Raw genomic sequence first — 26,195 nt, 5'->3', positions numbered from 1 at the left:
GTGGTTGAGTCATTATTTCTTGTTGTTCAATAGTATATACAGGTGTTGGTCTTCATTTTATGTGGTAGCTGATGACATAAGTACGGGCCTAGAAACCGTTACGAATCAGGCGAAATAGTAAAAATAGGCTAAATTTTCATATTTTTTTTTCAGATTGTCCCTGTGCTATCTGATCACTTTGGCTCATTTTGTAAGTTGTACATGTTTAATTATGAAAAAGCTTCAAATTCCTTAAAGGACTACTCCGCACTATTTTTACTTGTAGAGAGAATTTAACATTTTCAGTGCACATTTTTCAAGCAATTTAATATTAAGGGAAAACGTCAGCTTAACGCTTTGATTGTCAAAAAGACCTGTCCTCTGCTACCTCAGTTGAAAAATGTTGATATAAAAGGTAAGAAAACAAACAGGGATCAATCTAAAAGAAAAATCCACAAACAATACAAATATGTGAAGAGGGCTTATAACACGGCCCTTGGAATTCCAGAAGTGGGATCAGATGTCGAAATAAATTATGTCGATGGCGAAGAATTTCATGAATTTATAATATATTAAATATGCTTACTTCTGAATGGCACCTGATCCCGCCTCTGATGTTTGGAGCTCCGTGTTTGTTTTACTCCCAAACTGTCTTTGAGCTACAGGTAGCTGAAACTCGTAATCTCCATATACTTCATTTTAATTGTCAGTGTCAATTAAAACATTATTCAAGTGATCCAACTTAGCTGCAACCATAGTCTCTGTTACAACTACGAGTTATAATCGGTAATGGTAAACGCTATACTACTAAATGGAGGGAATGGAAAAAAGCAGAAGTGGATGTCGATAAATTCGTTGTTTTGATAGATTTTGTTACAAGTTTTGTGATTTTTTTATCACCTGATTTGTTTCTTTTACATGGCTATCTTTTCGAAATGTAATTCTTGTCATAAACATTTTCATACTTTCACAGAAAAATTCATTCGCAACCACGTTTTCTTATATAAAATAAACAGTTTTGTAAAAGTATTAATTATGTTCCCCAAACGGAGTTTGGGAACATATTGTTTTTACTCGGTTTCTTATTATTATTATTATGTTCCCCAAACGAAGTTGGGGAACATATTGTTTTTACTCTGTTTCTTATTATTATTATTATTATTATTATTATTATTATTATTTTTCTTCTTCCTGGGAAAATTTTGTCCACGAGTGATCTTGTAAACTACACATTGGACTAAGGTAAAATGTTTTTAGGGTCAGTAGACATGTTATGTAGATTTGCCCAACGAAGGTCATTTTGCGCGCACGTGCTTGCAAGAGCGCGCACGTGCAACACGTGAAATGACCAATATAATGTATATTGCCGTAACTTTTCTATTTTTTGATGAAATGTTTTGAAACTCATAATGTAAGGATATATTAGTAGTATAGACAAGATGGCATGGTCAAAATAGCAAGATCTCACGCGCATGCACGTGCGACTAGCTCTGATTGGCTGAAACTAAAGTCTCAATATCTTTCTTGTTTCTTGTCATAATCATTTGAAATTTTGAACATAGTCCTATATTATGAAGATCTAGAGCATGATATATAAAAAGTTTCATGAAAGCATGCGCATGCGCGCGTGCTGCAATCTGATTGGCTGAAACATTAAATGGCTATATCTCCGTTGTTTTTGGATGAAATGCTTTGAAATTTAAAACATAGTCATGCATTAAAATATCCTACAATATGTTATAGAAAAAATTTATGAAATCACGCGCATGCACGTTTGCTGCAATCTGATTGGCTGAAACTTTAAATGGCTATATCTCCTTTGTTTTTAGACGAAATGTTTGGAATTTTGAAATATAGTCATTCATTAAGATAACCTTTAATATGATAAAGATAAAAATTCATGAAATCACGTGCATGCATGTGTGCTGCAATCTGATTGGCTGAAACTTCAAATGGCTATAACTCCCTTGTTTTTGGATGAAATGTTTTGAAATTTAAAACATAGTCATGCATTAGGATATCCTACAATATGTTATAGAAAAAATTATGAAGTCACGCGCATGCACGTTTGCTGCAATCTGATTGGCTGAAACTTAAAATGGCTATATCTCCTTTGTTTTTAGACGAAATGTTTGGAATTTTGAAATATAGTCATTCATTAAGATAACCTTTAATATGATAAAGATAAAAATTCATGAAATCACGTGCATGCATGTGTGCTGCAATCTGATTGGCTGAAACTTCAAATGGCTATAACTCCCTTGTTTTTCAACCAAACAGGATGGGATTTAGAACATAGATAAATATAAGGGACTCCTACAAGAAGGTGTAGTCATCATGCACGTGCGTGCACGTGAAATGAGTTAAATTAGAAATACACTCGAGTGAGTGCAATTTTTAATACTTTTGGATTGAATGCTTTGATATTAAGTATATAAAAATATATAGATAGTGTAGACAAGATAAAAAACGCACATGAACACGCGTGCAATGCTTAAATTTAAATATATTTTGTATTCTTCTGGGAAGACCTTGATTAATTCTAAATTCCATAAAGTATTTCTTATTTAATAGATATTACAGGGAATATGGCACCAAAAGGGAGTTGGGGAGCATTTGGGGAACATCTGTAACGGTCCCCGTTAAAATTAGCACTAGTTTCTTCTTTGTTCTCCGGTACTTTTTTGTCCGCGAGTGTTCTCAGAAACTGTTCACCCAATTGAGCTAAAACCTTTTTAGGGTTAATAGGTGTGTAGTGTAGGTGTGCAACACGAAGGTTATTTTGCGCGCATACGCATGCACGTGCGTGCGCGTGAAATGAGTGAATTGACTGATATACTTAATATAGCTATTACATTTACATTTTTTGATGAAATGATTTGAAACTCATTATATAAAGATATATTAATACTGTAGATAATGTGACACTGTCAAATTAGCACGAACTCACGCGCATGCACGTGCGCTTCGCTCTGATTGGCTGAAACAAAAAGCTCAATATCTTTTCTGTTTTTTGACGAAATGCTATGAAATTTAAAACATAGGTATACTTTAGGATGTACTACAATATGATATATAACAATTGTCATGTAAGCACGCGCATGCACGTGCACTGCAATCTGATTGGCTTAAACTTTAAGTGGCTATAACTCCTTTGTTTTTCAACCAAACAGTATGGGATTTAGAACATAGACAGACATAATGGACTCCTACAAGGCGGTGAAGTCGTCATGCACATGCATGCACATGCGTGCACTTGTGCTTTGCTGTGATTGGCTGAAACAAAAATCGCAATATCTTTTTTAATTTTTGACGAAATGCTTTGAAATTTTACACATAGTCATGCATTAGGATGTCCTACAATATGATATATAACAGTTGTCGTGAAAACATGCGCATGCACGTGCGCTGCAATCTGATTGGCTTAAACTTTAAATGGCTATTACTCCCTTGTTTTTCAACCAAACAGGATGGGATTTAGAACATAGACAGTCATAATAGACTCCAACAAGATGGTATGGTCGTCATGCACGTGCGTGCACGTGTTCTTCACTCTGATTGGCTGAAACAAAAATCTCAATATCTTTTCCGTTCTTTGACGAAATGCTACGAAATTTAAAACATAAGCATACAATAGGATGTCCTACAATATGATATATAACAATTGTCATTAAATCACACGCATGCACGTGCGCTGAAATCTGATTGGCTTAAACTTTAAATGGTTATAACTCCCTTGGTTTTCAACGAAATAGGATGGTATTTAGAATATTGATAGACATAATGGACCCCTACAAGAAGGTATGGTCATCATGCACATGCTTGTAACGTGAAATGAGTAATTTAAAAATATGCTTGAATAAGTGTATTTTTTAATACTTCTGGATTTAATGCTTTGATATTAAGTCTATTTGAATATATATACATAGTGTAGAAAAGATGATATGATCATTACCCACATGCATTCACATGAGCTCGCATGTAATGCTAAAATTTAAATATATTTCATAGTCTTCTGGGAAAACATTGTTTAAGTCTAAATTGCACAAAGTATGTCTTATTTGATAGAGTTTAAGGAAATATGGCACCAAAAGGGAGTTGGGGAGCGTTTGGGGAACATCTGTAACGGTCCCCGTTACAATTAGCCCTAGTTGTAAATATGTGATGCAATTTATTTTTATGCTATGACTAAATATAAGCACTTGCAAAGAAATATATTGATTTCTCTTTTCTTTGTGCGTATATGCATCAACTGACACCATTGGATGTGTAAAATGTTGATTTCGATAGGATGCTGGGTACAGATGTAGAAGACGGTCGAACTCTGCTCTATCGACGCCACCAAATAATCCATTATCTTTCACAAAGATATACATGGAAAAGTATATTATTTATATTTTTCAATTTGTCACTACGAGGTCTGTTCGGAAAATATTGGGAAATTTTATATATTTTCTTTCTAATGAATGTCTTTCAGTGAAAAATTGCATAATATACGATTGACAAACATTAAGAATTCATAAAAGCAAAAAATATTTTACAAACATTAAATTCCTTCTCTTCAATGGTCTATAAATGTGTCAATGGTAGGGGTATCCGGTGCAGTCACGAAATCAGATACTGAAAATATGTAACACCAGCGTTCAAACTCCCGGTGGACCCATAATAGTTTAGTTTATGTATATAGTTTTTCATTTTTTTTCTTTACTTCATGTTGTGTAAGTTTTGTACGAATTCTGATCAGAAATACGGAGATCATTAAAAAAAATTAATCGCAGTAAAGAAATCTGATAATGACGAAAAACGTCAAGGCGGAGCAGCAAAAGTATGGAAAGCCGTAGGGTACAAAAGACCTAAAATTTTGCATAGTGATATGAAGAACTCTTTTCCCAGAATGACCAACCTGCTTAAAAAATAACAACGACAAAAATCAAGTTGAAGGATTTGTTATTTCAGTGTTATATTTTTTTCTTACCAATAATTCAACCAGAGTAAAATCAAAAACCCCGGACGACCATCAATTTTTGGCTAACTGAAATAATGAAGTTGACCCGTGTAGTATAAAACGGAACTGTGCATGATGCTAACGCATTCTGTATATCTATGACATAAAAATTTAACGCTGGTGTAGCAACAGCAAACATTTCAAATAATCGTTTAAGAAAAAAGACAGTTTGATCTATAACAAAGAAAGAAGAGTAAAGGCTTTCTGATCGTTGCACATGCAAAATTAACTCCGTCTGACGTGACGTTAAAATGACGTAGCGATGCTGCTCCAGGTCGATAGGCATATGCATGTTTTTGACTTCACCGGAACTCATCTAATTATTCTATAAATTAGAAATTTTGCATAATTGTTTAATTTGTTCTTTATGAAATGTTGACGATTTTTCGAATTTATCTCTGCCCTAAATATGGAGTTAAAGTAAATGTCTCAATAATTTCCGAACAGCCCTTGTATTTTGCCTAATAAAGATTTTTTTCCGTAACTTACCTTGGGTAAATATAAATGTCCAGGAAATTACATTGCATATGCATTTTATCGTATTTACAATGAACTTTAATTCCCGTGACTGAAATTGTATGCAATGCTCTGCACAAGAACGAAAATTTACCAAATTTTCTTAACATTGAATTTCTTAAGGAATGACTCTAATTTTTGGCCAAATTATAGAGTATAATATGGTTTGGGTCAGTTTACGCTTTATAATCCGCGAAGCGGATTATAAAAAAGCGTAAACTGACCCAAACCATATTATACTCGATAATTTGGCCAAGAATTAGAGTCATTCCTTATAATTTAATTTCAAAATAATCAAACAACTGGAGATGTAAAATTGTGTTGTTTTTATGAGTTCAAATTTACCGCGCAATAATACAACCGTAGTAACGGAAGTGATGGGAAGCGAGGGGAGGTAAAAACTGATACATAGATCTAGCAGCCATGATGCTTGTTTACATGAGGTAAGATCGAGTAACTGTTTGAAATTAAAGGTACATTCATTAAATCTGGAATTTTCCATGAATCCCAAGGACTGGAAATGAGGGGATTGATAGATCTATACAGTTGATTATGCTGGTTGTCAAGGGGGTGTGTTCCCATACCAAACCAGATTATACAAAATGTTATGACGTAGCGCACGGTGTTGGTGTCATTTTCGGTAACGTCAAAATGACGTTATTTTACGTGAAGTTCTAGAAAATAAATTTGACGTTACTTTTTTGCTTACATTTTTATGAAGAAAAAATAATCCAGTAATGCCGCCAATTATATAATGCAGTTCATTGAAAATTAAATGTAATTAAATTCTCTGCCCTTTTGCAAGCATTTTGCGGAATCTAGGAAATATAGGCATAATTTGCTTCAGTTAATAAAAAGCTTGGTAGGAATAATAAAACTTGTTCGACATCGCAATTTAAATTTACATGCTTTTTATTTTATGGATATAAATTCAAAACAATTCCATATCATATCAGTAGGCGCTAGAACCACTCCTTTATTTTCAGTAAATTATATGATTGTAGATATGTTGCTAATTTAACATTGAATTTTTTTTTCCGTTTCAAGTCCCTATTCCCATCCCATCTTTGCCATCACTTAGACCCTTACATACTGAGTACCTGTATCTAACAGTAGATCTAAATATTTCAAATAATTCAGTTTAAAAAAAGGAGAGGAATCGAATCTAAGAATTGACCCCTCCCTCACTTTAACTTGTCCATGAAAAGAATTTTTGATGAAGTGCCCGGTGTCTTAATTCGAACTCTGAATGGTACTATTGTACAGATTTTTGACTAGGATATATACTGATACAGTGTACTAGTATACAGTGTACATGTTTTGCTTTTATATATAAATACGACTTTCAAAACTTAAAATTATTCTTAAAATTAATCATTATTGGTATAGTTTTCTTTTATCCATATCAGGCTCATTAGCAATGAGTAAAATTTTGGAGAGAAAAAAATCTTCTTACGTTTTAGATTACATTTTATGCATTGAACGTAATAACGTACGCCAAAACGCCATATTTTTACGTCTGTGACATAACATGTTGACTTTTATTTTTTGATAGGATTTTGTCACCATTCCATTGAAATTGATTTGGAATATACCAATAACGTTTTGAAGAGATGCACATTTCATGAAAATCCTCTAATTTTCAATATGTCTATTTCTAATGACTACTCATACGATTTATGTCACAACATTTATACAATTATACTTATATTTATTACTTTTGGGCAATGTGTGACATTTATTGTTGACTTTGTAAAAATCCTCTAAAACAAATACTGCTTTATAGAATCAATTCATTTTCATATCTACGTAAAGTTTTGATTTTGCACATTTTGTAATAAATGTTGTTTTGCAGCAAATTAGAAAAAATCATTTTTAACATGAAAGTAATTCATGGAGTGAAGCATTTAAATGTGACGTTTTTGCCGTAAAATTCAATTGTGACATATAGCTCCATGTTGTACATATATGTGACATGGCAATTATTATCAAAATTTAAGATGCCGCAAGTTAAAATTCTGTCTAGAGATCTTTTCCTTAATAACATGGCAACATTTTGTAGAATTTAGAATAAATTTCAACATTAATTTTTCACCCAGCATTACAAAATTGGGGATTTTACGAATCTTAAAAACTTTGTGACATTGAACCTCCAAACTTTGTGACACACCATCTTATTCCATATATTCAAAATTAATCGGCTTAATAGCAGAAAACCAACATACATATCCACACAAACGATCAGTCTAATTTAAAATATACTTCCTTGCACACAAAAAGGATCATTAAGATGCAATTTCAAAATTGATTAAGCTCATGAAATTATTTTTTGAAGTACCCGAAGACTTTCTATGTGTATCCCATATTTCGTCGATTTACGCGCGTCTACACCTCTGTCTTGGATTTTGAGCGACGCGTTGAGAGCATACGGATAGAATGAAATCACAATAGTTAGAATTTACATCATTTACATCATATTTCGAATTTTTCTGCCAAATTTTATGTTTGTATTGTTTGTTTTATGGAAGTTATCAACATTTTGTTATTGCATGTGCGACGCTCCTGTTACCCGTCTACATGCGTTTTTTGACGTAATTGACTGATTAAACGAATTGATATATTGGATAAATGGAATTTTTTGTAAAATATTTTTGTTAAAATGTATTAAGTATACAATTACCGACCGAATGATATATAATTTTCATATGGTGAATTGTTTTAAAATTATGAAAATAGGGCAAATGCCGCCGCAGTAGTAATTTTTTTACCTTTTGACACCAACATCGTGCGCGACGTCTATGCGTTCCTTTTTGGAAATCAACCAATGAGAGGCAAGAATACAAGCAAAATTAAATTATATATAAATATATACACAATTCAACAATAAAATGCATATATTTTTTTTAAATCTATTTATTTTCGTTTACACAATACTGAATAGATCATGATAAAACAAAGTACATACATGTACATAATCATATTGTATAATAGTTAAACTCTGTACAGTGTTACAATATTGCATGTAAATGTACATATCGAAATAACTGAAAGCTCAACGATAAATTCTAATCATCCATTCAATTACAACGTTAAATCTTTATGGTGAAATAAGTCAGAAATTCAATTTTATGAAGTCCATTGTTACGATTTTGTAGTTACTGCCCAACTGCAGCATTTGAATATAGCTACCCAGGAAATATACAACTGTGTTATAAATAAATTACCTTAGAGTTTCGCAAAAACTCATTAGCGAAAACCGTTTATAAATTAAAATTGTCATATATAATGCTGATACAAGTAATATATATGCAAAATGCTTTAACGTAATTTTGTACTCTTGACTGAAAACATACTCTTCACAAACGTCACTTTCTTTTATTTACAATATCATTCTTTCGTGTTGTAATATATTGCACATTTTCTCGACTAGATTTGATGAGTTAAATACATTTTCTGTCAAAATATATCACAGATATTGAACGATGATACAAAGCATTCATTAAAATACAGCAGTTACCAATGTAATGATTTAATATCATGAACATTTTCTCATTTTTTCTAAGGATGAGAGATATGTTATTCCTCACATAAAACCATTGTCATTTATTTCTCGATCCATTACAGAAGAGAACACATAAACAACATTCATTACGATTTTCATGAAGAAATATTCGCTTACAGTCACCAAATCCTTTTGGTTAGAAAAATAGGAACCAAATTTGGTTGTATTTCTTTGACACTTAGCACCATATATTCCAAGTATGCGACTCAGAAATCTTGAATTTTTGGTATTGAAGTCGCCAGCACCACTTTTTCAACTTTGATCAGCAAAAATCCCCTTACGTCACAAATAACGTCATGATGCCGACGTTGACTGTACGTATTCCAGTGCCAACTCGTGACAAAATCGGTATTGTTCCTGCAATTCATTAATAAAAATAATAGCAAAACATCTGATGTGGATTTATTGTTCCCTTGATCTTGTATAATTGGTTGTGTATATATATATTTCTATATTTATATTTATAGTTTTTCTTTTTACCTCAATCAGGTTTTATCGTCCTTGACTTTGCATCAAGATAATATTATGTCTCAGATATTGGAAACAGATGACTAAAATTAGACTACTTTGGTCTAATATAAATAGAAAATTGTAACAAATCAGTTCTCTAACCTTGATCTTAGAGACTGACCTTTAAATATGACAAAAAGACATTGTAACAAACTAACACGATGTGAGCTCAAACCCTTCCATATTCTCAACTGGCTAAGATTCTAGCCATGGTATAAGGATACAAAGTGATCTTTGTACTGAGTAACATTGTATAATACAATTTATAAATAATACCATCTTTAAAATAAAGTTTGTTTGCATTAGCTCGCCAGACTCCCTGTAGAATTCCTTTGTCGGTAAGTAGGTTGGAAAAAAAATTCCAGAAACTTTCACCTTAATTGTTGACGGTATAAGAGGAATAGAAAGAAAAAGAATATTCTGTCATGGAATGTAAAAAAAGTTTTTTAGTCAGATCATTTATGTCAGTCAAAAATGATCTGACTAAAAAAGAATATTCCAATTGCATAAACTTATTGCGCATCTACAAGAATCCATCAAACACATTTCAAAAGATGACTGACTATAACTTAAAACGTAAGAGGAGTTACAAGAAGAAGATATTTTAAAATTGTTAAAGACAGTCAGACGGACGGACGGAGGAAAGGACAATGCAATAACAAAATCTGAACTTTCTTTAGTGCAGGTATAATGACTACCAAGTTGTATGAATGGTAAATGACAGATGAGAGATAAGCATTGCGAGAAATCGTTAGATTAATCTTTTAGTTGGGAAATAAATATTCAATAAGTATTGTCTTTACTACGACGGCGTATTCGTTTGAACGATTTAAGAAAACGTTTGTACGATTTAATAAATCGTTGGTACAATTTAATAAATCGTTTGTACAATTTAATAAGTCGTTTGTACGATTTAATAAATTGTTTGTACAATTTAGTAAATCGTTTGTACAATTTAATAAATCGTTTGTACAATTTGTTTGTTAAATCGTTTGTACAATTTATTAAATCGTTCATACGATTTATCAAAATAGTTTGTACGATTTTTATAAATCGTTTGAACAATTTAGGAAACCGTTTTTACGATTTAAGAAAACGTTTGTACGATTTAATAAATTGTACAAACGATTTAATAAATCGTTTGTACAATTTAATAAATCGTTTGTACAATTTAATAAGTCGTTTGTACGATTTAATAAATTGTTTGTACAATTTAGTAAATCGTTTGTACAATTTAATAAATCGTTTGTACAATTTAATAAATCGTTTGTACAATTTGTTTGTTAAATCGTTTGTACAATTTATTAAATCGTTCATACGATTTATCAAAATAGTTTGTACGATTTTTATAAATCGTTTGAACAATTTAGGAAACCGTTTTTACGATTTAAGAAAACGTTTGTACGATTTAAAAAATTGTTTGTACGATTTAATAAATTGTACAAACGATTTAACAAACAAATTGTACAAACGATTTATTAAATTGTACAAACGATTTATTAAATCGTACAAACGTTTTCTTAAATCGTTCAAACGATTTAAAAAAAATTTTCGACATTGTTAAAATGGCATGAATACGACGTCGTACTTTACAGTGCAACTCCAACATGTTTAGAATAATCTTTATTCATTATTATACACGCAATTATCAAAAGATAGTTCTAGTATAATTGCTATCCTAGATCGTGTGTCCGTCTGAATGTCAGTATATTTTTTCGTCAAAATGTAACATATAAATGGTTATATTCTGAAGATGTGCTATAAATTTTAACAGTTTTAATCTTCGTCCTAATGCTAACTGGGGTCAAAATACAACGTTTTTGTACAAAATATAGTTTCTCTTAAAAGTTTTGTAGCAGCTAATATCATCTTTCTTAATAACTGCTTTATGTAATTCTTTGTAAGTGAAAGCTTATTTTTTTTATATTTTTTACAATTGGGTACTAGGATTTAATAAAGTGCCACGCCACAGCATGATACGCCCGTCAAAAAATTACACAATTATCTTTAATAGTTTAGAGTGCAAGAAAATCATGTCAACCTTGATTCTAAGATTTCCATGATTTTTTTTTTAAAATATATTTCTTTATCCATCCCCTGTGCTGTAGGCATAATTATAACAAATATTACATAACTGATAGATTTCTATACTGTTTGTGTTAAGACTTTGTCAAATGCTGGCATCATAATAAACAATATCAAATTAGTCTTAACAACTTAATCTATGCCAAATTAACTTTGATAAGAAAGGCTGGCCATCAAATGACATATGTTATAAATTGACCAGCAGTTCTTCTGTCTAATCCCCAAAGGCACAAATAAGGCTGCTTGATCAGATAGCCTTCCTACATTGAACTCATTAATTAATCTTTGACTGGATGCTTGTCTACTCATTACTCCCTAAATATTAATGGATCTGCACTTTTTATCCTAAAACACTTTTAAAACATATAAAATACTTCTGAGGTATCATGATTTCTTTTTAGATTTAATACCAGACAGGTTTTATATTTAATTCATATGGACAAGTAGGAAATCTGATTCAACCCCACCCCATAAAATTAGTTTTTAATTAATTAATATTATATAATATCAGATTATTAGTTTATTATGCAATATCAAATAAGTTTTAATTACTTTTCATCAAATTCATTTTAAAACTTAGGCTAGCCAACAAGAGCTATTTTTAATCAGCTAGGCTGGCTGTCCATTTGCCCTATACCCAAGGGAACGAGATAACAACAATGCTCTACTAGTTACCTCCTCACACTAAACTCATTAATTTCTCTCTAATTTGACATGCAACTTTCTGCTATCAAAATTCTTCTTGACCAGTGCTTGATAATTATGCCCATGGGACAAACTGAATTCCTCTCATTAACACTGAAATTTGTTTAAGATTACAGTAAAGTATATGATGAAAAAAATAAGTTTTTACTTGATTTAATACTTTTTAATAAGGATACAACTCTATTTTTTACATTTTTAGGATTATGAAATTTAAAATTTAAAAAACTTAGTTTTTTAAAAAATTTCACTAAAATTAAAGGTCACAGTGACCTTGAAATAGGTCGCGACACACCTTCTTCCTAAGATGTATACTTTTGCCAAGTTTGATAGCTCTAGGTCTAATAGTTTTCTAGTTATGAGCCGGACAGGATTTTTCCATATTTGGCCATAGCATCTTTATTAAAGGTCAGAGCGACCTACTTTTTGTGCGCGACACACCGTCTACCCAAGAAGTATCAGTTGACAAAGTTTGATAATCCTAGGCCTAATAGTATTGAAGTTATGAGCCGGACACGAATGGACAGACGGACAGACGGACAGACGGACGGACGGACATGAAGCCTATAACATAATACGTCCCGTCTTAAGACGGGCGTATAAAAATGACTTTTATTTTATACAAATGGTGTGTCAAAACTCTTCGTATATTTTAAACGGTAGTCAAATCATTGGGGGCGCAATGTTCTGTAATTTCAGTTTTTTTCTCCCTAAGGGACAACTTGGCCATGGGATAAAAAAAGAACAGTTTTTTCTACTAAAACGATGTTCTCACATCTCCAATAACACTTCGCGAAGTACTCTAGTCAGGCGCGTAGCCAGCATCGAAATGAAGTGTACGCAGAAAATGGTCGGGGGTCTGGGGGCCGCCCTGAGGCCCCCAGTGGGTCCAGTGCGAAGCCCTGGTGGGGGGCCAGGGGGCGAAGCCCCCGGAAGCTTCTGGATTTTACGAAATTATTCAGTCATTTTCCTTTAAAAGAAATCACGCTACATCTCTTTTCTCAAACAAACACTTAGCTAAGTTATACTTCCATGGATACTTCAGGAGGAGAAGGATAATTTGATCAAATTAATTAACGAATATATTGGTATTGGAAAAAAGTTTCCAAGTGTGACAAGATAAAACAGAGAAGTAATTCAATAAGTTATCATTGGAGTTAAAGTATTTCAAAATATACTAGTAAACGGGGATATGGGTCTTTTGATAACCTTTATGTTCTGATAGCTTAAACAATGTGAGAGTACTTAAATTCTATAAATTGGTAACATCAGTAAAAGAAGATATGTATAGGTTACATCATAGAAGCCGAGTAGTATTGATTATATCGTTTTCATGGGGCGTGGAAATCGAGGGCGCGGAGCGCCCGAGATTTCCACGCCCCATGAAAACGATATAACCAATAGTACGAGGCATCTATGATGTAAGCAACTTGTCGCATGTCTGATGACGTAAATTTCACTGAGAGTGTCAAAATTAAAAAATGTAATCAGAGTCATAAACTTAAAATTCATTTCAAGCTAGTTCTCCAACATGTCGGACGTTCTTAGCAGCTTAGTGAATTTGTCTTTGACTTTTTAATTGAGTTTGAAGATTTTGACAATTTATTTTTGAGGTTAGCACTCGACAAATGTGAAATCACAGAAGCAATTATCAAGGAGTTTAACGATATAAAGTTTGGCAATTTTTCCGTAACTTTCAAAATTTCAAAATGGATTAATTTTCTGAACGACTGGGAACTTTCAACCGAGTTAAATACATGTGTTTTAATTTAGTTAAAGGCAAAGAAAAAGCATAACATGTTCATTTTTCTGTAGTTATGAACTTGTGAAATAAAATTAGTTTTTTTTTCTCATGACCTGATTTCTGCCTCCTGCAGTGATATATGAAGGGGCGTGGAAAGTATTATCGCATATGTGATATGGGATATATCACCACACAAAGATCAAAGAAAATCACCGCAGATATGCGACAATCATAAATGATCTATATTTTTATATATACTTTGTTCAGTAATTTGAATTTTGCCATTTTTTTTTTTTTTTGGTTTATCGATATCTATTCATTACTTCAACGGAATTTCTTGTATAGTTGTCCAAAACCCTTGTAACTTTTTCTTTAGATCAATGTCACTTAGATCGCTTTCCTTCATCAAATATATACGTGTATTTGTCCGGATAATCAGGATTACGCGGATTAACAGTTGAAAATTTTGGTGCAACAATATTTTCTTGCTGAAAGAATTTTGGATTTCATTTTATAAAAGACTGGATTTTAACAATATTCTGAACAAAATTTGAATAGAAACAATAAGACGTAAAATAATTTGAAAGACAGATATAGTGCCTCTTTTTCTCCGAATAAATCTCTTTCTTTTTTATTCTTTTTTCTTTTTTCTCTTCTTTTTTTTCTTTTTTTTTTTTTTGAAAATGATGTGTACGCACTTGCGTACTTGCGTATAGGCAGCTACGCGCCTGCTAGTCATCTTATGAAAAAAAATTGTGTCCGATGTGCAGTGTATTTAGAATTTTCATCGAGTATTCCAATTGTGAGCAGAAAAATTAAAATATCTTTTTTAACAAATAAAATCCTCCTTTTTATAGAGAATCCATGCTTCATCAAATTTTTTGGTCTCAGTGGATAGGCTTCAAAGGAAACTCTTATGTAGGAGTGTTTTTGTCTTAGGAAAGCACCTACCAGTAGTTGACTTCACAGACAAAAGACTGAGACTATTACACTTACCATGTTACAAATAAGTTGAGATCGATTAAGTCGCATCTGTTTGACAGATTGAAATACATCCACCTCTCTGTCGGTTTTGATCCGCTCCACAATACAACTGGCCGCCACAAACAGACCACTCTGGTCAACCCCATTCCTAATAATCCACATTTTACTCCAAAAATGAATACATGTATATCGTTTCTGAGAATAATTAATTTCCAGCAATAAACATTATGAACTTTACATTATCAAAAAAGAAAATTCTTAATCTATCTACATGTGCAATGTACACGATCGTTGAGCATTCTCTAAATGATTTACTGAAGAACAGGAAGAAAATCTTACATGCAATGGACAGTAACGGGAGTGTTTTTGAACTGTTTCTGCCACGTTTCCACGTTCTCTAGCAGGTCCAGTAGAGAAGCTTTGGTGTTAGGGACGGGGGAACCCTCGGGCCAGCGATGGAAGTGAAACTGACGGACCACACGTGGAACTTCCTGTGGCTGATAAAAAAGACCCGTATTGATATCAAAGAATATCGTTGATGATACTCTAAAATCCTTATTGGTAACTTCTTTGTTTAAATCTCTTTTCAGACATTTTTAAATAATGTTTAAATGCAATTATTAAAATATTTAAATGATACCAACTTTGAGAAAATTTTATTATAATAATTTTACGCAACATTTTTTCAATTTAATTCTATGTGTTGAAATATTTAATATTCATTTCTCAATGTGCTTTTAGAAAATCTTCATTTTAGGCCATATTCGGCATATATCCATTACTTTCACTTTATCGTCGTCGGTAATTTTAAATGTACTATGGAAGAGAAAAGTGCAGAATTTGCGATATGTGTGAATTTTGCATGTAGATATTACATTAAATATATAATTTTTATAATAACTTACATTTAGAGTATTTGTGATGGTGAAATCCCTCACACTAATACTTGGATCAGATTTGATTTCGGCTGTCGTTTCCACAATGAAAGGTCCAAACTTCTCACCACAGGTTTCTAATGTCCAATACTGTTGACACATCTACGAAAACATGCATTACATTTATTTAAGAAATAATGTATCATTTTTAAGCATCTATCTGGATATAAATATGGGTTGGTCACGAGATAAAATTCCATGAAGCCCGAAGAGTTTTATGATGAATTTAATCTAGTACCAACCCGTATTTATAGCCCGATAGATGTTTTAAAATACCTTATTACTTATATTTACATTTGTGACTTATACTTTTATATTTGCCTGATTGTGACTTTTAAACAAAATAAGTGACAATATCTTAAATATGTCATTAAAAAAGGCGCTTGACGTTTTTAACCTTTCTTTCATAAATAAAAGTATCCCATATATTACAATAATAATTTATTTGAGTAAAGGGGATATTTTTATCAATGAAAAGAAAGGTTAAAAACATCAAGCACCTGTGGTCCAAAATATATTTATAAATTGCCAAATTTGGATTATGATGTAAAAACTTCAAGTTACATGTTATGTTCGGTTCGCAGATAAGAGTGTCTTCAAATCGTTCTTCGTTATTGTCTTCATAATTTCAAAGACAGTAATGTTTCTCAAAATGAGTCATAAAGGGTGGAATTTGTTCGTGAAAATGAGTATATCTGGGCGATATATAGCCAAAGCGAGAATGCAATGCATCATGAAAAGACTGACCAATTGTGATTATAGAACGATAAGAAACAGGTAAAGTTATCTCTGTTGGACTTTTTATTTTGTACTACTAGCATACTAGTGGTACTTAGAGTGGCTTTACTTTCGTTGAGTATAAATTGATATAATTAATTCGTAATAAAATTCAAGAACTCGTTAACAACTTTTAGTATTTGTTAAAGGAATTCTTTTAAAAAATACATGTAATAAAAAGATTGAAATTCATTATCACAAATCGAAAAAAAATGTTTTTTCGCACTATAGTCGTTTTTTTTTTAAAAAAAAAAATGATAATTTGAAAATAAATTGTTTTCAAGAGACCTAGAAGTGCTACGTTTATGAAAAGTATGCAAGATCAAGTTTATTAAGTATTATTGAAAGACCAGGTCCTTTATGTTTAGTTAATTTTCCTTGGCAAAGAGTAGTGCTGTGAAGGGCAGACGATACGTTCTTAAACTAGAGGTACTGTGAGCAATGAGCTCACTAAATGATACCCCCCGCCCTCCATATGAATATAATGAGAGTGTCCATGTTTTGCTCTGGAAAATCAAAAATATATGTCAGATCAAAAAGTAAAATAGGAGGTGCACAATGGCAATATGTAATTAAGAATCTGTGAAAGTTTCATTAAATTTCCTTCAGTGGTATGAGAGGAGTTGCGGATAAGAGATGGGTACCCCAAAGCGTAACAGACAGACGGACGGACGGACAGAAATACCGATTACTATATACCCTCCCACTTTTCAAGCGGGGGGGGGGTATAATAATATATAAAATTTTCCAAGATTTTGTCAATAAAGCAATGCTACTTTAACAAGCTTAAGTTCATGAAAAATTGAGGTACCTTACCAGGCCTTTGTACAATATACGGTGACTAACAGATGATGAAGTTGCTTATATAATCCTTATGGAAATAATTTAAATTGCAAAAATTTAATAATTTTAACTTTGTAAATTGAAAAGACAATTAGAAACCAGTTTAGAAATCACAAGGTAATTAAAATTTTAAATATTTGTTTTTATATTACGAAGATCTACAAAACAGATATCCGAGGAACGTATCGTCTGACCTGAATAAATTGTGCTATGTTTGATATTCTTCATCTTTTTTCTTCGCTTCTATTCCAAGAAAAGAAGACAAAATACGGATATAAAAGAAGTGAATTGTGTTTGCGTTTTCTTCATCATGTGTTTGTTTTTGTCAGCTAAAGCAAATGCGCAATGCAATAAAGGAATTCTGCCAATTGTGAGTACAGAACAACAAGAGTCTATCGGAAACAGGTAAATTCATCATTTTATTTTGCAATAACACACTAATATATACTTAGATTGAATTAACTTTCGTTAGGGTTAGGGTAGATAGAGTTATTGTTCTTTCTTTATTGTTTGTATGTTTTCCTACGTTTTATGTTTATCACTTCGGACCTTTCCAAATCAAATTCTTAAATATATTATTACGAATAACAATCATTTTATTTAATGCATCATTCTTGACCTTTAGAATAATATTCATGATTTCAATAGAACGAGTTGTTAAATTTGTTTAAAAAAATTCAATTCGTATCTGAATGATAAATTCTAGAGTTCGTTTACATCCATTAAAATAATTTAAATTTGTTGCAACAATTTTTTGGATTCTTGAAACCGGTCTCGTTGAATGAATGATAGTCGTTATCACCAAATCAAAAATATGTGTAACAGAATTAAATTCGTTTAAGTAAATTGGGCAATTAATTTTATCAAATTCACGTTATTGAAAGGTCATCGAAGTGCTTCCGTATATTTTTAAGAAACGTGCACAAGATCATGTTTTAATTAGCATTTTAAAAAAAAAACCAATCACTTTATGTTTTGCAAGAATTGAAAAGTATTTTTCTTGGCAAAGAGGTTTACACCGTTCATAAAATTTGCTATGTTTGATATGCTTCATATTTTCGTTCTTCACTCCTTTTCTAAGAAAAGTAGACAAAACAAGGAATAAAAGTGAATTGTGTTTGCTTTTATTTTGTGTGTTTGTTTTCTTATTCATTGTGTTTCTTTCTTCAGTTGAACTTTTGAGGGAAGTATAAGATTTATCTGTGTTATTCTTCCTGCTCTGTTACTATATTTATCAATTCTTAGAGCCAAGACGTACTTCATCGCTCTCCTCAATTTCATTCAACATGACGATACAGTAAGAATTCTGATCGTAAATCATTCGCCAAAAATCCACGGCAGTGTTTGGCAAGGGCATCTGAGTTACAATGAAGGAATCCTTACGCCGATAACTCTGAAGAAGAAAAAAGAAGACAAAAATTCATAACATTGTTATCTTGATCAGAGAGATTCAGTACTGCTAGAATGAGGAAAAAAGTAACAGGTGCGCGTGACTTACGTTCAGAAAGACTGCATTAATGTAGTTATTATAATCTTCCACGGGTGTAACTAGGTAGGGGCGACATCTGTTGGCTAAGACACAACAAAAACATAGTTATATCACTGCATAAAAACAATTGCTCTTCCATGAAAAATAAATCAGAAACTTAAAATACTTATGCACTTCTGCAGCAGCAGCAGCAGCAATTATTTCGTGAAATACAATACCTGGCACAACGTTTTTGTCCCTATTTTTGAAAATATTTTCTGGTTTTAAGGCAGCAGATGTGTCTTCTTTCTCCATTGTAGATGATATCAGATTTAATACCTACAGAAAAACAGGATGCCCCAGTTTTTATCAAATTATAGACAAATACTTAAACAACGTTTCAGTTATTGCAACGTATAATTTCAAAAACCTTGATAAACATGGAGCAAACCAAAAAACAATTTCTAAGAAAAAGTGCCAGAAAGTTTTTGAACCTCGTATTGCTCCTCGAGTTTAGATTTGCCGATGCTTTGATCATATTCCAACATTTCTGACAAGGCCTCGGGGTAAGTGGACGTGGAGATTGTAGTATCCCCACATATTAAGGCTTCCAGCAAAACGTCATACACAAAGATGTATTGTTCCTGCAAAAAAAACCGAATCATTCGAGTTACGGTTGAGCGAGAGATAAACGCGTTTATCATCTAAATGTCAGAAAAAAACAAGTGATTGGAACTAAAGCAATTAGCATTTCCTCGATTATTAAATGGTGCTAATTTTGGGATTTTTTTTTTGTTTTGCAATCTTTCACCAACGGAGAGATCATAAGGGAAAACTGAATGTTTTATTTTTTCCCTAATTTTTTTTAACATTAACTGATAGCATGTTGGCAATTCCCATGCATTCTGCCAAATTCACGATATATCATATTCTGTTTGTTCCCCTAAGAATATAACGATATGAAATTCTCTCCTGTATAAAGGTTACTTTTCCAGAACTTAGAAACGGTTTCAAATCAAGTTATGAAATAATTGATTTGATATAAAAAGGTTTACGCATTGCAAATGGTTTGACATGGCTCAACACGATGAAATTGGTGACTAATAGTTTCGTATTTCAAAACCTTTTTCCTTCCGTGTTTACTACAGTTAAATTCATCTTCTTTTTAGGACCTGTATAAGCCTACCAGTGTTTGAACCATGTTGACTCGCTGTGTTCTCATCAACTGGACAAAATTGTGAACGTCTATGATTCCCTCGTGTTTGGCTTCCTCTAGGTTCACGTCCACAGCTATATAGGTTCCTGTCCTCCCCACCCCCGCACTGCAACACGGAAGTAAAATAGGTCAACACGGAAGTAAAATAGGTCAACACGGAAGTAAAATAGGTCAATGTGGAAGTAAAATAGGTCAACATGGAAGTACATGTAAAACAGGTCAACACGGAAGTAAAATAGGTCAACATGGAAGTACATTTAAAACAGATCAACACGAAAGTAACATAGGTCAATTTTATGCTTTGTCGTTATAAAATAGATGTATGCTTAATATTTCCTAAATTAAAAAAAATTTAACCTGCAGTGGACAATTGGCGGTCCATTATTTAATGGATCATAGGCGCGGATCTTTTGTCTCATCAGCAATAAGGAGTGTCCAAACCTCGGAACTCCGTGATCTGGCCAAGTGGTATAATGGAACTGTTTAATGGTTCGATTCTCACCATCCTTGTAAAGAAAGATTAGAACAAATGATATACTAGTACATTCGCCTCAGATTTTGAATCAGAAGGAGAGACATATTCCTTCTTCCAAGTAATATCAAACATCTTTAAAGCCACGGAGCATGAAAAACCCCAAACAACCAAAACCCTTTCTTTTCTTAACTAAAATTGACATATGAATGTACTTCCTTTAAGATAAATAGTAAGAGAGCAAAAAACGTATGTACTTACTTTTTGTATATGGAATGTTCTTATTGAGAAATCTGGTAGACTCTCGATTGAGACTTGCTTGACCTTAATGCCGGCGTACTCTTTTGTCTCCCCAGCATCTGGCCAATATTGCTCACATTTTTTCTGTAAAAAAAAATAATATACAAAGTTTTTATATCTATGAAATGAGGAAAAATCCTGGATGACAGAAAAATTTGAAGTTTTAGAATACAGAAAACAAGACACTACCTTTCCCGTTTCTGTTGGGTTGGTCAACATAATAACTGTTTTTGACTTCTCTTCCCAAACCATTCTCCAAATGTCGTTCATTGTAGATTTTGTTGGCCCTTAAAATAACGAGAAATTATGAGCAAATATCTAAAATAAGATTAAGCTTAAGAAACAAATAAAATAGGAGAGAACATCTTACCCTGTGCTGCAATGTAAGCTTTCGGTTTTTTATAACCCTGAAAATTGAATTTAGACAATTTCAATTTCGGAGTAATACGATTTTATAATAGGAAAGATTTTTCATACTAGAGTGTTTAAACGTAACTTTTTTTCCAATTACCTCGATAAAATTAGCATTTGTGTAATCGTCATGGATATCGCCATTTACAGGTTTCAGTATCACACGTGAATGGTCGTCTGAAATATAAGGTTGAACGAATTTGAACAGAGAGTTGAATGAATTTCAACTAATAGCTGAATCATAATGGTTTGGGATCAAAAAGACTGAATCAGATGTACTTTCAGGCAGAGATTCAAGCAAGATCTTAAAATAATTGTGTTCCGTTATAGCTTCCAGGGGTTAAATATATACCACGTACAAGCAATGATATTTCCATAACGATTTTTGTCTTTGTTTTCTGTTTTCTTGGCAATTTCACAGCTTGCCGTCAAACCAGCAGGAATCAGCTAAAAATAGAAACAGGAAACACTTCATAAGCTTATTTCCGTAGAATAGAGAGTGTTTGAATTTGCATAGGTCTCTTGTTGACTACTCACTCTGTATTCGCGTTTGAGGCCCTCTGCTTCGTTTATCTTGTTGGCCTTGACATAATCCCAGAGATCTTCGACCTTGACCGGAACAATCGTACAGAGACCTACATTGCCATAAACTGGTTCTGAGTCCCCGTCCGTACCGGAACTGGGCTCAATTAATGGTTCTATCTCTATATCGTCTGCAACATATGGAAAATTGATATTCAGATATGTTTCTGGCCATTTTTAAGTGTACATGTACAACGAAAAATAAAATCCAAGATGCAAGTACAAATGAATGAGAAAAGAATTAAATGTAGAGTTTATGTAGCAAATTAACCTATACATTCATTACTTTGTGTCAAGCAATCTATTCGATAGCTTTTTACATATATAAGACTTGGTGCATCATTCGCATACATTTTAAACTGAAATTAAAAGTAAACTATGGAAATATTTTTGTAAGAATTTTGAATTTAATTTTTAATATTAGTAGTACAATATGATTCTACTAGAAACAAAAATAAAGGCATTCCAATACGAATTAATAAATCATAAATAAATGCAATATACTTTTTTATTTCCTTAAAAAATAAACATAAATTTCAATATTTTCAAATGCTGTTCATAAAGCGTGCCACACAACATCGATCTCGGAAAGAACACAATGGGGATTTGTCCGTTAAAACTGATGAGATATCTCCATGCTTTGTGATCGCAGGCGACATTGCTTGCCACTACTCCCGTGCGATCCCATTTATTTCTCCCGTGCCCGCTACAAAACCACATGCAAAATAAACGGAAAATGTACACAGAAATGAACACCACGCATGCCTCTCATTTCTCAAACGTTTGTTCGCTTCTTTCTAGCAGATTTTCGTTTTTTGACCTTTTGAACTCGTAATGCTCTCTTTGTTACGAAATGACACGAAGGAAATGGTAAATATGAAAGCAATTATACACTCATCAAAAACATATTGGTGCAAATTTTCCCCATTTTTTATGTTTAGAGAGTAAACTAATAATTCTTCATGCTAAAAACAACATTTAGAAAAATATTTAATTGCACAAAAGGCTGACTGAAAGCAATTTAAACGAATAAAGTTTACAACCATGGTTGAAATTTAATCGGTCTTTTTTTTCTTAATTCACAGATGTTGAGTTTTTCTCCTAGATAATTACTTAATGTTCTACAATGGGTGCATATAGATCGGAAGTTCCTTCTAAGCTTATTTTATCTGCATGGAAGTAAAAGTTCACGCTCTGTTTGTATTTCCCATTGTAACGAAAGTTTTTTTTTTAATCAAGGTGTCTTTTATCAACATGCCCTAATTTCTCTGAATAAATAAATGAAAAAAAAAAACTTGAAAAAAACATGTTTGCGACGTTGACCTGGGCAAGGAAAAACAACACCCGTAAAAGTTAAATATACAACAACTAATTCCCTCACCTCATAACGATTTTTTATTTCAAAAATCAGCATGCATTGAAAAAGAAAAAGGAACATGAGGGGGGGCGTTTTGTTTCAATACAAGCATAATGGGAACTTCCAAAGGACGGAAACCATTTCTGGTATACTGTAATACACCTTCACAAAAATATATACTTACTTCTGTACCATTGTGCTAATTCTAAAATTCACAAACACTTTCTTACTTTTTTTTTGAAGTCCCAGTTTGTAGAATTAAATAAAAGAAGCCAATTTATGACAACATATAAAGTTTGTTTCTTACCAACGGGCGTAGACGGGGTGGAAGTGTCGGGTTCTGGAATGATGGTGGGACCAAAATTGGGCATCTCTGCTTTTTCTCTCTCGGATGCAATATGTCGTTTCCTAAATATTTTGTACATTAAATTACTTCAAAAACAAACGGATGTAACTGTTATATTTTTAGGGCTGTCGTTTCTTAAAGTTAAATTAAGTAATTCAATTTTACGACTACTTATACTTTTTCTTCAAAAGCCCAAAACAGAATGACAACAAAAATGGTAACTTTTAAATAACCCTTGTTTGTCAACTTTTGGTTAAAAATAGATTTTTCGAAATTCCTTTTAAAAATAAAAATTGAAAATAATGCATTAATTCTCAGATTAAAAGTTCTACCTCCACAAGAAGAGAAACAGAGCAAAGACGAGAATGAGTAAGATGAAAACGACGATGACTGCGACAATGACCGGGACATGGTTGTTCTCCGGAGCCGTTGTAACTCGCCGTGCTGCAAAACACAATTAAGGATCCCGGTCATTAGTATGCCCCGCATCACGAGAAAACAGGAGTTATAAATTGACTCAATTCTTATTCCCATTTTTCACCCTCTTTAAGACACTGTGTGCATTTCAAAAACAGTCATTTAATGGAAATGATAAAATACTGGGCTTGTTAACGCTCCCTATGGGGAAATAGGATCAGGCCATGCACACAGTTTAAGATGGCTAAAGTAATTGGTTATTTGTCAAAAATGGCAAAAGTTTTGTTTCAATTTTCTTGCTTTCAGAGGAAAATTCTGTAATAGTTCTAAGTTGGTGTAATGAGCAATAGCACAGAGAACGGGTTATACTCTAAGTTAAATTGCTGTAGACGAAATTGCTTTGGGTCTTGGGAATTTTAATGTTTTATGTCCAAGTATTTTGGAGGGGAAAACCAACAACTTACCCTCTTCACTTAAGGCAAGCGAGAATGACTTTTTCTCCATCTGAAATACAAAAAACAAGAATGAACAATCGAGTTTTCTTCATATTAGATGATTTTGAGACAACCATGCCAATAATAATGCCAACGCATATCGTCTTATCCTTGCAAATAAGAACTTAAAAGTCGGACAATTATCACTTTGCATTTCAAAAAGATTGATACGCTGCCGAATGCAATTTTTGTCATGACTTCTGTAATTACAAGAAAATTGCATTTGTACCGTTCGAAACATTCCCCGAACGATAATCAGATTTCATTTTATTGATACAACCTTTCAACTCGTGGCTAATACATCAGTCTTAACAATCAACATGTCTTTTTAATGATTTCTAGCAGACGCAAAAAAATCCATCAGGCGATTTATGTACCAGAACTAGTGACTTTTGCTTTCTGTTGCCAATACATATCCAAAAGAAAATGATGCAAGACAAATCTTACCCCGTCCAGTATGGTGTAGGCGCCATACCAAATGGAATATTCGCGACGAGGCTCCAACGGTGCATTATAATAGCCTTCATATGTGTTGTTGTCACCAACAATAAACAACTGGTAGGAATGATCACGTGGTAGTTGAGCAGCAATATAGGCTCTGATATCACGTTCTTTTGCACGTTTGAAATCCAATCTGACGTCACGTATTCCATCTGCAACGCCTCGTTTTGAAATTCTGTAGGATGATGCGGACGATGTTTCTTCTACTATGATTCGGTAAAAACTGTGATTTGAAAAAAAATATACATTTGTATGTAAGAATTTATTGAATTTTTTCAAAAGAAATTCATGTTACATTAATACATTTAGAGCAAATCAGACCTTATGTTTTCTTCATTAAGAGGCTGAAGGGATATAGTCATTGTGGTAGGCGTTCGTTCCAAAATAACAGGAGCAGGTGGTTGGATAGGATCTGTTGATAAATAAATTACGCATTAAAAATAAATTACAAGAATTAAACTTTGGTAGTCTAGAGGCTGCTGTCGGAGAGAAAGAATCCATGAAATGACAGAATGTACCTATGCTCTTGGTCCATACTGAGACTGATTTGGTAGGTCCGTATCCTTGGTTGGTAGCGGCGCTGATGCTACAATTATACACGGTCCCACTCCTTAATCCATTTATAGTAACACGGTTGGCGGTGCTCGGGACTATTTTCTCTTGGAGTTTAGAGTTCCCATATCCACAAGAAACCTTTAAAGAGTATAAGAGGCAATAACCTTGAATAATCTATTCTTAGCACACGGTAAAACAATATCTTTTATAAGGTTTTTGACCCTCAGAAACGTATGTAATTCATGAAAAGTTGATAAAACTCATTGATGAATGGTCGATTGCATAAACTTTTTAAACTCACCAAATAGGATTTGATTTTCCCATTACTAAGGGTTGGCTCTTTCCAAACAAGCGATATGGAATTATCAGTCCGAGATTCATTTTTGAAGGAAGTAACTTCAGAAGGAACTAGAATGGAAACCAGACATAATAGT

At 32.7% G+C, this 26,195-nt stretch overlaps 1 protein-coding gene across 4 annotated transcripts in view; it reads right to left on the bottom strand.

Moving 5' to 3' along the window:
* Window positions 1-8,855: 8,855 nt before the first annotated feature.
* The window catches only part of LOC134280129 (receptor-type tyrosine-protein phosphatase T-like), a 39,907-nt gene continuing 22,567 nt past the window's right edge, over window positions 8,856-26,195 (bottom strand). For 3 of the 4 annotated variants that reach the window (XM_062762553.1, XM_062762555.1, XM_062762556.1), the window contains 24 exons: window positions 26,063-26,169; window positions 25,725-25,899; window positions 25,528-25,618; window positions 25,153-25,429; window positions 24,676-24,715; window positions 24,127-24,238; window positions 23,756-23,856; window positions 23,633-23,653; window positions 22,047-22,222; window positions 21,869-21,956; window positions 21,610-21,686; window positions 21,469-21,505; window positions 21,288-21,385; window positions 21,060-21,182; window positions 20,684-20,832; window positions 20,297-20,432; window positions 19,605-19,754; window positions 19,350-19,449; window positions 19,141-19,214; window positions 18,901-19,035; window positions 15,993-16,124; window positions 15,427-15,584; window positions 15,100-15,235; window positions 8,856-9,419 (listed from right to left, as the gene is read on the bottom strand). In XM_062762553.1, coding sequence (XP_062618537.1) covers window positions 9,357-9,419; window positions 15,100-15,235; window positions 15,427-15,584; window positions 15,993-16,124; window positions 18,901-19,035; window positions 19,141-19,214; window positions 19,350-19,449; window positions 19,605-19,754; window positions 20,297-20,432; window positions 20,684-20,832; window positions 21,060-21,182; window positions 21,288-21,385; window positions 21,469-21,505; window positions 21,610-21,686; window positions 21,869-21,956; window positions 22,047-22,222; window positions 23,633-23,653; window positions 23,756-23,856; window positions 24,127-24,238; window positions 24,676-24,715; window positions 25,153-25,429; window positions 25,528-25,618; window positions 25,725-25,899; window positions 26,063-26,169 — 2,756 coding nt within the window. In that variant the 3' untranslated portion in view covers window positions 8,856-9,356. The remainder of the gene's footprint in view (window positions 9,420-15,099; window positions 15,236-15,426; window positions 15,585-15,992; window positions 16,125-18,900; window positions 19,036-19,140; window positions 19,215-19,349; window positions 19,450-19,604; window positions 19,755-20,296; window positions 20,433-20,683; window positions 20,833-21,059; window positions 21,183-21,287; window positions 21,386-21,468; window positions 21,506-21,609; window positions 21,687-21,868; window positions 21,957-22,046; window positions 22,223-23,632; window positions 23,654-23,755; window positions 23,857-24,126; window positions 24,239-24,675; window positions 24,716-25,152; window positions 25,430-25,527; window positions 25,619-25,724; window positions 25,900-26,062; window positions 26,170-26,195) is intronic. The other variant, XM_062762554.1, reaches the window with a different exon arrangement.

Source organism: Saccostrea cucullata, unplaced genomic scaffold (assembly GCF_032062105.1).
Source record: "Saccostrea cucullata isolate Sc308-1 unplaced genomic scaffold, CSIRO_AGI_Scuc_v1 ctg716, whole genome shotgun sequence".
NCBI lineage: Eukaryota > Metazoa > Mollusca > Bivalvia > Ostreida > Ostreidae > Saccostrea > Saccostrea cuccullata.
This window is presented reverse-complemented; position numbering and strand designations above follow the sequence as displayed.